This window comes from Cynoglossus semilaevis, chromosome 17 (assembly GCF_000523025.1).
Source record: "Cynoglossus semilaevis isolate Cse_v1.0 chromosome 17, Cse_v1.0, whole genome shotgun sequence".
Classification (NCBI taxonomy): Eukaryota; Metazoa; Chordata; class Actinopteri; order Pleuronectiformes; family Cynoglossidae; genus Cynoglossus; species Cynoglossus semilaevis.
In genome coordinates this window covers 11,401,529-11,413,946 of record NC_024323.1, presented here as the reverse complement: position 1 = coordinate 11,413,946, position 12,418 = coordinate 11,401,529, and the positions used below count along the sequence as shown (strand labels likewise).

Here is a 12,418-nt window from a genome sequence, read left to right as displayed (position 1 = left end):
TATTAACAATAATAATAATAATAATAATTAATTGGACAAAAAACACCACCATTAATGTTTTAATCGCAGCTTGTTTACATACGTTTAGTACCACGAGTGGTACAACTACAACACCCAGAATGCACCCTGCTTGTCACTTATTTTGTCCCTGCTCGCGAGCCTTACAAAGCGTCACGAGTTACAGGGATGATTATGGAGAGCTGTGGTAGAATAATAACTCTTAACCAGCTGCCTTCCATGAGATAATTCGGCGTCAGCTGGGGTGAGAACCGGCAGGAACCGGGGGCCAACATGGCCAACATCACCAAGAAAGTGTCGTGGTCCAGCCGACCGGACGAGTCCGGGGCAATAGGCGAGGGGACACCGCTACTGAACGGCTCCGAGCAGCAGAGACACGGCAGACAGGTATAGCTAACAGGCTAATAGAGGATAACAGGTGGAAGTAGCTGTTTGGGCATATTTTATTTTTTTTAAAAAAAGCTCTTATTATTTAAAACTGCATGGCTCTGAAGTGGTATTTCCGGCTGAGCATAAGTTGCTAAATTATGTCTGTTTTATTTCATTTCGTGACGCAGAACGTGGCGTAGAAAAAGGAAAACTTTAATTAGTGGTATTTTGAGTGTAATAAAGATAATGTTTTAATATGAAATGGCATTGATGTCTTTCCTTTTCAATGGGTCAAAACACCCAGATATAATTAGAAACTAGTTCTTTGGTAGCTGTCATGGAACTTGGCCGGAGAATCATTGCTGTGGTGGAATGAATCCCTGACAAATTGTTGACTAGATTGCAGAAATATTTGACAGTGGAGTTTTTTTCTAATTGGTTTACGACTGTCCTGTTCCATCAAGATCGTGAAATCAGCAAAGAGTGCACTGATAAAAATGAGTAATGACTGGATGTCAAAATGACCACCCCAGGAAGTACAGAGTTCTGTTGCATATTTAAATGCTGCTAAACACACCGTGAACTTCTGGGTTGTTTTAATCTTAAAAAAAAAAATCAAAAAAATCAAATGATACATTTTTTTCTAGATTACATAACAAAATGATTTGGTTTTGCAAAAATATTTTTAAAACACTATATTTCTCTTTGATTCATTGCTTACTTAAATGGAAACTAAACTCTGGAAAATCCTACTTCCTTTCCTCGTGAAATGCAGACATAAGGATTAGTCGGTGACCTGCTGCACCCTCAGACCAAAAGTGGAAGTAATCTAGGACTGGTTTAATGTAATACATTCATTATGTACCACATCTGTTACCACGGGGGGGGGGGGGGGGGGGGGCTATAACCAGTTCTATCTTTTTTTATAGCCAGAAAAATGAAAGATGGACACTGACGGTGAAACTCATGTCGGTCATGCTACATTTGTTCAACCTGGTTGTTCATATTCACCTACATAAGACTGCTGTACATATAGTTATATCTTCTGTTGTTGTCTCTGACGGGCAGACGTCTGAAGGGGGCAGTTTGTTTCAGATAGGCAGACTCAGCACGGTGGATTTGGAGGAGGAGATTGTGTCTGACGAGGTAAAGTTTGAGCTCCGACTGTCATCGCCTTCCTGTGTCTGTGTGTCGCTCCTGTCGACCGTCCCACCAACGAGACCACAAGAAGCATTTCCTGTAGACCTTTCACTTTTTTGGGGGGGATTTTTATGAGTAAATAATTCCAACGTCCCATCACAAATGAATTGGCCTATGTCCTAAAATTTCAGTGTGTTTACTGTTTCTAGACGTACTCTGATTTTTGATCTTTTTTTCGTTGTTAAAAGTGCATTATAGTGTATTTTTTTTCTATAGGTTAAATTTAATTTACTTCCACTGAATACAAATTAAATGACACAGTTTTGTTTTGTTTTTAATAGTGTTGCACTGCTCAAGAAAAGAATAAAGCTAGTTTTCTAGTTTTACTGGCACATTCTCCAGGAACATGTGACCACTGCCGGGGGCTCATCTGATCTCCACCTAGTTTAGCAGCACATTGCATTCGTTTCTCACCATGACAGTATCAATCAGATTCTCTTGGTTTTATCGCCGTCTGATGGGAGACACCGTGACGTGCATGTGATGTTGTTGTTTGTTTGTTTGTTGTTTGCATGTCTACCTTTGTGTAGATGCTTTGGCTCCAGCTGCAGATACAGCGACCCTGCAGACCTGCACAACACTGCACCGTTTATTTTGCTTCTGCTGCATGTTTTAAACTTGTGACTGAATGGAATTTTATTTGCAGATCTATTCACTTTGACAATAAACATGAACTGTATTAGTTTTTTTTTTTACCTTTATGACCAATTAAAAGGATGTTCTGAACAAAACACAACTAAAATAATCCTTGCATCTTCTAACCATGTTTTTCATGCATGTCATAATTCTGCCGAGTTCCTGTTTTATCGACTGGTTCCTAGAATTTATAAAATCATACAAACTCTATCTATAGAACACGTTTCCACCACCTTTTTGTGTGTCAGCTCCCTGTCACTGTTCATCGCTGACCACGTCAGAATCGACTGACAGTTTTTTTTATTTCCTTTTCTCTCTCTCCTGCAGGACTCAGTCAGAGGGAGACCCAAAGAGATTCCTCACAATGAGAAGCTGTTGTCGCTCAAATTTGAGGTAATTCAGACCAGTTACTCAAAGATGATCATGGACCAAACTTTGTTTTATGTTTAATGGTAACCAAAGCCACAGACCCCCTGATACCTGAACTCCTCTGGGGGCAGATACCTGACATGGTGTTTAGGGAGTTTCAAGATTTTCAAGCTTAGTTGATTTAAAAAAAAAAAAAAAGATTCTATACACATCATTGATTTAGTTCCTTATGCTTTTTTAATTAATTTATTTCAAGTCTTGTGGAGCCACAGAGAAAAGTTAATTTCCATGTATGTGTTTATTTCATACTTGGCCAAATATGCTCTTCCTGATTCTGATGATGTGTGTTTGTTGTTTTTTTTTAACTGTAATTATTTTAAATTCCAGAGTCTGGACTATGATAACATTGAAAACCAGCTCTTTCTGGAGGAGGAGCGGAGGATGAGTCACATGGTGAGTCACAATAGCTGGGGGAAAAAAAGAACTGCTAAACGGTGGTGCACTCTGCTTCTGTGTTCTTTTTTATTTTTGTTTATTTCCCTTGTTTTTACTCTGTTTGGCGTCTTCAGAGTTTTCGTTGTCTGGAGATCAGTCGTTGGGTGGTCTGCGGTCTGATTGGCTTTCTGACCGGCCTCATCGCCTGTTTCATTGACATCGTGGTGGAGCAGTTGGCCGGGATCAAGTACCAAGTGGTCAAAGAGAGTATCCTGATGATTTAAAATAAATAAATCTGCATCATATGATGAGCCACGGCCACAGTTGGTACATGCACCACAGTTTGAGAACCACCAAGTCATCATACACCAGCTCTCTGTCAGAACAGAGAAGCATCTGATCTGCTGATGATTTTTTTTCCTTCCCTTTTCTAATAATTGGCTGTGAAATTGCTTGACCTCATTTTATAATTTCAGTCACATGATGTCAGCGTCCACAGACATTCCTTAACCTTTCACCCCCACAGATATAGAGAAGTTCACTGAGGTTGGCGGCCTCTCCATCTCCCTGCTCCTTTGGGCTGCACTCAACTCTGCCATCGTCATGTTGGGGGCCATTATTGTTGCCTTTTTTGAGGTAAGACTGTAAAAGAGAAATGACTCTGTTTGTACAATCAGTGGTGTCTCTCAGTTCTCTTCTGTTTTTGTTTGGTTAACAACGTTGGTCGTCTCAATGGGGTGTGAAGTTGTAGTTCCCTAAAAATACCTTTTGGTGTTTTAAGTTGAAAGAGACTCAAACTATGGTCCCAATCTAAAGCTCCATTACTGTATTGATACATTAAACACACTTGTAGCTTTTACTCAAGGACAAATTATAGATCATCACACAATGACATCACTTCTGCCAAAAAAAGGAGATGAAATGGCAGATTTCAATTCATTTATTTTTATTAGCTCAACTTAAATCACATTTACCTACACGTGAAGTAACTTTAATAATCTTGTACTTTTACTTCCCATCTTTTGCCTCACCCTCTGCCTTTCAGCCCATAGCAGCAGGAAGTGGAATTCCTCAGATTAAATGTTACTTGAATGGTGTCAAGATTCCCAGGGTGGTGAGACTGAAGGTACACAAACACACACACACACACGTGTACAAACACACACAGACGTATACAGTGTAACCGTCTTACAGTAGACAGTCAAAAGGACACACACACACACACACACGTGTACAAACACACACAGACGTATACAGTGTAACCGTGTTCTCCTTCTGTTGTGTTTGTTTTCCACAGACACTGGTGGTGAAAGTGTGTGGTGTGATCTGCTCTGTTGTCGGGGGTCTCGCTGTTGGAAAGGTAACATAAATACAGTTTCTGAGTGATTCATGATGCAATTTAAGATTTAAAAAAATAATGACGTCAATAAACATTGATTTATTGACAAATGAATGGAAGTCAATTATTTATTAAATTATTAATTTGCCTATTTAATGCAGAAAATTGACTAGAATGAAGATAGTATTTTATTTACATTATATTTATGTACTCTCATACCTTGGCCTACCCATAATCCTTCAGGAAGGGCCCATGATTCACTCTGGTGCAGTTGTAGCAGCAGGCGTCTCTCAGGGAAGAAGCACCTCTTTGAAAAGAGATTTTAAGGTCAGTATCTGTGCAGGGACTTTCTGTGCTGGGTGTGTTGGTATTGTTGTCACTTATTTTCTTATTTCCTCCATCTGATCTGTCTTTTGTGTTCTGTGTAGATCTTTGAATACTTCAGGAGAGACACAGAGAAACGGGACTTTGTTTCTGCTGGCGCTGCTGCTGGAGTTTCGGCTGCATTCGGAGCACCAGTCGGTAAAAATCCCGGCCGTCTTCTCAGAGTCCTCTGAGTAATCTGTCTGAGTTGTGGGTTAAATTTATCCTCATTACAGAGCCAGAACTGCCACGTGTTGAGTGCACGCCCAAACTGACAAACAAGTTTAGAAAGTCCCTGTGAAATCATTGTTCCTGGAAAATTAAAAAATAAAATAAAATTATGACGATGACAATGACACAAGCGAGTTAAAGGTGTGTAAAATTATAACCCTCATTGTAGCTGATTTTCTTTCCAGTCATTTTCACTGGTACTTTTTAGAAGAAAGTAAACAAACAGATAACAGTTAAGAGATGAAAAAGTTGTAAATATTCCGTAAAGTAAACAAACAGATAACAGTTAAGATGCAGAGGCTGTGGGTGAGAATCTGCTTCATGAACATCATCACACTGTTATCATCTGTTGACAGTGATCTGAAAACACAGGATGTTTACTCGGGTCAGTCCTGTTTACAGCTTTGTCTCAAAACCTGGACTTATCTGTGTCTTATCTGGAATACTGCTGGATCTAAGGGTTTGTTTTCTTTATGTAGGGGTAATATACTGACATCTAACGGTGAATTTAAGTACTGCAGATTTCTGATAAGATGAAGTGAGACAAAATAGCAGTCTATAGGTGATATGATAATTTCAAAGGCAAGGATTTCTCCACAGCCAAAAATTGGTTCCGTTATTGTAGAAACACGGGGGTTTCCGTCTCACCAAAAATATTACATTATTTTTTAGAGGTAATTTCAGTTCTAAGTTTTAGTTTGAAACCACAAAACAAGCATTAATTTTGTGTGTATTAGTTTATAGGAAATGGGCAGAGCTCACCTGGTTGTTGCAGTAACTTATAATGACAATAAAACATCTTATAGAATTGATAAGAAAAAACAACAACATTGACTTCCATCAATTCTCTGAACTATTTTTAACACATTTTAAGGTGAAGCTTTGTTTTTGTTTTTTTGGTCTCCAGGTGGCGTTCTGTTCTCTCTGGAGGAGGGGGCATCTTTTTGGAACCAGATGCTGACCTGGAGGATAGTAAGTCACTTTGACCTGTGTATCTGGATGATATAAATCGATAGATTAGGAAATGTTTGAGTTTTTTTTTATTATTATTCTTATTTTGTGTGGTCTTTCCTCTTCTTCTGTTTACTTTTTCCCATCTACAGTTCTTCGCCTCCATGATCTCCACCTTCACTCTGAACTTCTTCCTCAGTATCTATCACAACAACCCCGGCGACCTTTCAAACCCAGGTCTCATCAACTTTGGCCGCTTTCAGACAGATGTGAGAAATTTAACTAAAAGTTTCTTTCTCTTCACAACTCTGGATTATTAGTCAACACGAATATTTGTTAATTTTTTTTTTATGAATTGTTTTTTTTCTCAGAGTGAGGCCTATTACCTCTATGAGATCCCATTGTTCATTGCTATGGGAGCTATAGGTAAATTTAAAAATTTTTTTTTTTTTTTACATACAAAATCATACCTCCGTTACCACATTGCTCATGTGTTTTCTTCCTCTGCAGGTGGGCTGCTGGGAGCTTTGTTCAACATCCTCAACTACTGGTTGACTATCTTTAGGATCAGGTAGAGTTCGACTAAACAACTAAATGCTAAAACAGTACTTGGAATAAAATAAACAGTTTGTTGTCGTCAGGGCAGTAGAAGCGACTCAATGCTAATACAGTACTTGGAATAAAATAAACAGGTTGTTGTCGTCAGGGCAGTAGAAGCGACAGACACAGTCAGGTGGCACACAAGGAAGTTTTGATTGTTATTTTACTTTCTCACAGTATCACTGTGTCTGGACTGGTTACATTCACTCCGACACACAGCCAGTTGGCAGGAGGCTTCTGCAAATACAGATTCAGTTCCTGCTTCCTTATCTTAACAAATACTGACAACTCACATCAGTCTCCTCTCATGTTTGTTGTGAGATGTGTGACTCCAAGGCGTGGAGTTAGAAATGATAGTTTTCCCCCAAGGACAGTGGAGGCATCACTGGCTCTTTCTTTCAGATCGGGTTAAGCCATACGGTAAATGTGGGTGCATTAATTCATGTCTCTGTATACAAATGAAGTGATTTACATCATGGCACACATGTTTGACCTGCTTCAACCATGATCATTAAGACACTAATAACACATAACTTGTTATTCCATGATGTTGTTTGGTCTAACTACTCAAACTGACTCAAACATAACAACTCCCACAGCAGCAGCAGCAGCAGCAGCAGCAGCTGTCTCCCCTGGAGCTTCGATTTGTTTGCTTTTACTCTATAGACTTCAGTGTGTGATTGACATATTTACCAACAACCAGAAAAAAAAACCACTGTTGTGTGCTTTCGTGTGTGTGTTTATGTGTCAGGTACGTCCATCGTCCTTGTTTGCAAGTGATGGAGGCCATGTTGGTGGCTGCCGTGACTGCCACCGTGTCATTCACCATGATTTACTTCTCTAATGACTGTCAGCCTCTGAGTCCAGACAACACTGAGGAGTACCCTCTCCAGGTACTAACACACACACCAGACACACACACACTGATAAACCAAGGAATGTCTGGCCTCTTCACACGCGGCCTTTGGGGCATCTTTGGTGTTAAATTTTTAATGAGTCAGTTCATTGATCCTGAGCAGCATTAAATGTTGAGTCACTGTTGCTTTTCTTAGCTGTTCTGTGCAGACGGAGAGTACAACGCCATGGCAACGGCTTTTTTCAACACTCCTGAGAGAAGTGTCCGCAGCCTGTTCCACAACCAGCCAGGTAAAACTGTGACAGAAGGAAGAGGAGGAGGAGGAGGGGTAAAAAAAGAAATGATCAAAATGTGCAGATATTTGTATGGTCACATTCAAGGGATTTTTAAATTTCTCTTCACAGGGAGCTACAATCCTCTGACACTGGGCCTGTTCACGTTGACGTACTTCTTCCTGGCCTGTTGGACCTATGGCCTGGCGGTGTCTGCGGGCGTTTTCATCCCCTCCCTTCTGATAGGAGCAGCCTGGGGGAGACTGTTTGGAATCTTGCTGGCAGCCATCACCACAACAGGCTCAGTTAGTGTCATTTTATGGTTTGTTCTTTAGTCTGATTAATGACAGCAACCTTTCCTGTATTTTGGAATTTACAGCTTCATTCTTTACTTTAACACTGAGGTAGTAATTGCAGAAATTCTTCGTATGTCTTTGAAAGCGCTCAGCATTAAGACTTCTCCCCCCTCCCCTACTGGGGGCAGTTAGAACACAGTTTACATACCTCGCACTATGTGTAGTTGTGTGCACAGCCACGCTATTATGTATAATTGTTCTGTACAGTATATGAATGTATATTTGTATATATACACATATATGGTTGCATATAGGTGTGTATATATTTATGTGTATGTTTTACTGTAGTTAATAAATTATATTATTTTGTGTGTTTTTGTCAGATTTGGGCCGTCCCTGGTAAATATGCACTGATTGGAGCAGCAGCTCAGTTAGGTGAGTGACTGTTTTCTTTTTCTTGCATTATTAGCTGTAATCTAATACTCTTTATATGGCCTTTGTAAAATTCATATTTAAGCTTTTGCTGTCAATTGGGGTAGTAAAAGTTCAAACCACATTAACCCCTGTTTTAGGCGGCATCGTCAGAATGACTCTCAGTCTGACCGTCATCGTGGTGGAGGCGACAGGAAATGTCACCTACGGACTTCCCATCATGCTGGTTCTAATGACTGCCAAGATAGTAGGAGACTACTTTGTAGAGGTGAGATGTGATCAGTCTGTGCAGTAATTTAGGTCAGTTACCCAAGCTGTCGAACCTGTTTTCGTTGTCATTGTCATAATTATCATTGTCATGATCCTTTAATGTCTCAAACAACTCACTGACTGGAGAGGTTTGTAGTTATTAGTCTTCTCACATTTGTCAAATTTATACATATGTTTAGTAATAAACATACATGTATTAAACATGTATACAACACCTAACAGAGTCTCTTCCTACTTCAGGGTCTGTATGACATCCACATTAAGCTGCAGAGTGTTCCTTTCCTCCACTGGGAGGCGCCTGCCACTTCCCACTGGCTGACAGCCAGGTAAGGTCCTGGATCGATGTTTTTTGGTTTACCTCTGGTTTTGGCATTTTTTTTAAGTATTTTTCTGCCCCCAGAGAAGTGATGAGTTCTCCGGTCACCTGTTTGAACCGGATAGAGAAGGTGGGAACCATCGTGGACACGCTGAGCAACACGTCCACCAATCACAATGGCTTTCCTGTGGTCGTGCAGGTCTCTGGTATTGATGAGGTACTGTACCAACATGGTGGAATATCCTTGTCTCATTTATTTTTATTAATTAGACACAAATTGATAATGGTGATAATGGAAATGGCAATGTCTAAAAATTAGTGATTTTTTTTTGAGAATTTTCTTTAAAGAGTTTTTGTTCAAACAGGGACCGAAAAAATCAGATGAAGGAAACAAGAACTTGTCATTCCATTATAAATCTCCCTTTTTTTTGTGCACTTTTTTCCTTTTCAGCCTGCGAGGCTCTGTGGGCTCATCCTCCGCTCTCAGCTCATCGTTCTCCTCAAACACAAGGTGACTAATCGATTTGTTCATCGTGTTACTTTATGAAGACAATCAAGACGAAATCACTCACCAACTGCTCCTGCAGGTCTTTGTGGAGTTGGCCAGGTCACGACTCACCCACAGGAAGCTGCAGCTGAAGGACTTCAGAGACGCCTACCCTCGCTTCCCTCCCATCCAGAGCATCCACGTCTCCCAGGACGAGCGCGAGTGTATGATGGACCTCACTGAGTTCATGAACCCGACGCCGTACACAGTACCACAGGTTACACACACACACGAAATGTATAACAGTAAAAAGGATGCGTGATGCGGATGTGTGACCTGTGTTGCAGACCTTTACAGAAATATTTATTTTGTTGTTCTTTTTTTTTGCAGGAAACATCGCTGCCTCGTGTGTTCAAACTCTTCAGAGCTCTGGGACTCAGACACCTGGTGGTAGTTGATGATGAAAACAATGTAAGTGCATTGGGTTCCTGTTTGTGCTGTAATTTAATTTGACACCAAATGAACAGCTGCCTCCTCACACTGTCACCACAGGGCTTTACTGACACTGAATACTTACACAAATTAATTTGCATAAGAGAATGTCATTCTGCGTATGTGTTTAAAAAATGTTATTCTATCATTTTCACACATTTATTAACACAATGACATTTTAATTTTTAGCAGATAGTTTCCCTATAACTAAATAGTGAATGTTTTTGATCAGGATTAAACTTTTTTTTTTTGCACAGTTTTGCACACATCGGTCAATATTTCCTTCCATTTTCTTCATGTAGGAGGCCAATGTTTGTCAGTGAGTCTTAGAAATAATCTGAAAAACTGAAAAATAATATCAGTTTGCAGCTCTAAAACAAACATTCCAAGTTGTCTCTTTTCTCAGACTCCTCTGAAGATAAGAGCAGCACCAGTCATTCTGATGCTCTCTTCCTCTCTCTCTCTCTCCCCTGCAGGTGATTGGACTGGTGACCAGAAAGGACCTGGCCAGATATCACATGGGCAAACACGGACTGGAAGAACTTCAGCTGGCCCAGACATAGTAAACACACACACACACACGTTCACATCCATAAACTTTGACCACGTGATGCCTGAAGCTGTTCATCACCAGCTATGCAGCCCAAACCACTGTGGGCAAAGAATCTCTTCTTCTCTCTGATGCCATAAACATTTAACACAAAATGAAACATATTCTAAAAACTAAGAAGAAAAAAAAACTCACATTGAAGTGTCTTATCCACTTTTGGTAGTTCTGTTTAAATTGTGAAATGTTTCCATGGACGTTAACACATTACCTAAAACCTGAAATGTTCTGCACAGGGTGAAATAAATTGGATAAAACGATTAATAAATGTGTGTAATGCCAGGAAAGAAACGTCAGCCGTACTGTATCTCTGACAGCACGTGAGTCTTTCCCTGCCCCTGTCTTCCTGTTTGTTCCTCTGAAGAACTTGTCTTGTGATACTGCCCTGATGTTTTATTCATCAGTAAAGGCAGTGTTTAATTATATTTTTAAATAATTCAGATGAGCTGGGATTGTCTCCAGCTCTCCCTCATTCCTAAAAGGCCAAGTGGTTTTGGATGATGGAATAAATTCATCTGATAATGATGTTCGATGATGCTCTGACAAACCTGTTTTTGAGGCAGAAACCAATGTGGTGACAATGGACTGATGAACATTCACCGTGCAATTATACAAATTCCAGTTAAGTCCTGTTCTGGATTAATGTTGAAGTTGCTGTACTTTTTGTGTAGCTTTGCACTTGAAGAATGTTATTTATTGTTAATGATGAAAACGTATTTATAAGTTGAGAAGAAAGTTTAGGTTTCAGTTCTCGTATTTACATTGAAACGAGGTAGATTACTAATTTGTGTTTGTCCGATTTGGCCGACAAATTGCACCAATCAGTTGCATCTGCTGTGACGTGGACCCAGGTTTTCTCTACATCCTGTCAGCTTTGAGCACATTAGTTCTACTGTCAGTACATTTGGCTTGGCATTTAAAGGTACAGACAAAAACATTTTTCATTTACCAGCATCAACTCTTTGCACTTTTACCACCTGCTTAAAAAAGTCAGTAGAAAATGAACAAGTGTCTACCTTCTGATTAAAAAAGTCAGTAGAAAATGAACAAGTGTCTCTACATGGAAACGAATGTAAAATCGTGTCTATTATATGCATTTCATCCCTGTTACCTCGTGTAGCACAAAAAGCACAGAAATCAACATTGAAGATTACTTTGCATTACAGCATTTCTCTAATCACCAGTGTTCCTTTTCTCTCCTTTGGTCCATTTCTTTACTTTAAGTTTTATTCTGTGTCTCATTGCTTTTTTGTTTTGTTGCACATTGGTCCTAGTTAAACACTTCTGACCTCTACTCTGTTTTATAACCACTGGATATGACTTTTTGTGAATTAATAAAGCTGAAATGTGTCTGTTATTCATTTTCATGGTTTGTTTAATTACAGGTCAAGTCAGAAAATTCACAAAAAAATAAATGTTATTGTACTGCCCTTTGCACAAACTGAGCAGAAAATTACTGTACTCAGCGTCTTATGTGTGTACTTAAAGGGTAAGGATATTTATTTTAAAGCATTTTATTTTGCAAATATTTTTTACAAAATAAATTCCAGCTCTTATCGAGGACGTTCTGGTTAAACCTCAATTCTACAAATCAAAGCAGAGAATATTATAAAATGCTAGTACCAGCAACATTTAAGAATAAATGTCCAGCGAGTGACGTCAGTAGTAAAAATCGAATATTAAAAGTAGTAAAAAAAAATTAAAAAATTTAGTCGCGTGAAGCAGCTGACAAATAAAAATTAAAACTGTACTTAATTGTTCCAAATGACCGCCACCATAAACGCGTACAATTTGTCGTGCCTGCACGAGTATGAACACAAAATCAATAGTGAATCCCAGGAGCTTTTCTCTCTGTCTCCATTAGATGTCAGTAAATGTC

At 39.4% G+C, this 12,418-nt stretch overlaps 1 protein-coding gene across 2 annotated transcripts; it reads left to right on the top strand.

Moving 5' to 3' along the window:
- The first annotated feature begins 151 nt into the window (after positions 1–151).
- Positions 152–10,853, top strand: clcn7 (chloride channel 7). 2 transcript variants are annotated; one of them, XM_008330137.3, is made up of 25 exons: positions 152–405; positions 1,456–1,533; positions 2,551–2,616; positions 2,980–3,045; positions 3,162–3,294; positions 3,554–3,663; positions 4,073–4,153; positions 4,325–4,387; positions 4,610–4,693; positions 4,795–4,888; positions 5,868–5,932; positions 6,064–6,180; positions 6,283–6,337; positions 6,422–6,482; positions 7,263–7,404; positions 7,564–7,657; positions 7,772–7,944; positions 8,319–8,370; positions 8,508–8,635; positions 8,878–8,963; positions 9,038–9,170; positions 9,405–9,464; positions 9,541–9,717; positions 9,831–9,911; positions 10,409–10,853. In XM_008330137.3, the coding sequence occupies exons 1-25, from the start codon at positions 292–294 to the stop codon at positions 10,493–10,495; spliced, it is 2,400 nt and encodes a 799-aa protein (XP_008328359.1). In that variant the 5' UTR covers positions 152–291; the 3' UTR covers positions 10,496–10,853. The 2 variants fall into 2 exon arrangements, with proteins under 2 accessions (XP_008328359.1, XP_008328360.1); XM_008330138.3 differs by lacking the exon at positions 1,456–1,533.
- The last annotated feature ends 1,565 nt before the right edge of the window (positions 10,854–12,418 follow it).

What these genes read in the sequence shown, in the direction of transcription:
- clcn7 (XM_008330137.3), top strand. Translation starts at nt 292, where the DNA reads ATGGCCAACATCACCAAGAAAGTGTCGTGGTCCAGCCGACCGGACGAG. An exon ending in TGCATTCGGAGCACCAGTCG is followed by an intron (nt 4,889 to 5,867) that starts GTAAAAATCCCG and finishes TTTGGTCTCCAG; the next exon opens with GTGGCGTTCTGTTCTCTCTG. An exon ending in TGGAGCAGCAGCTCAGTTAG is followed by an intron (nt 8,371 to 8,507) that starts GTGAGTGACTGT and finishes CCCCTGTTTTAG; the next exon opens with GCGGCATCGTCAGAATGACT.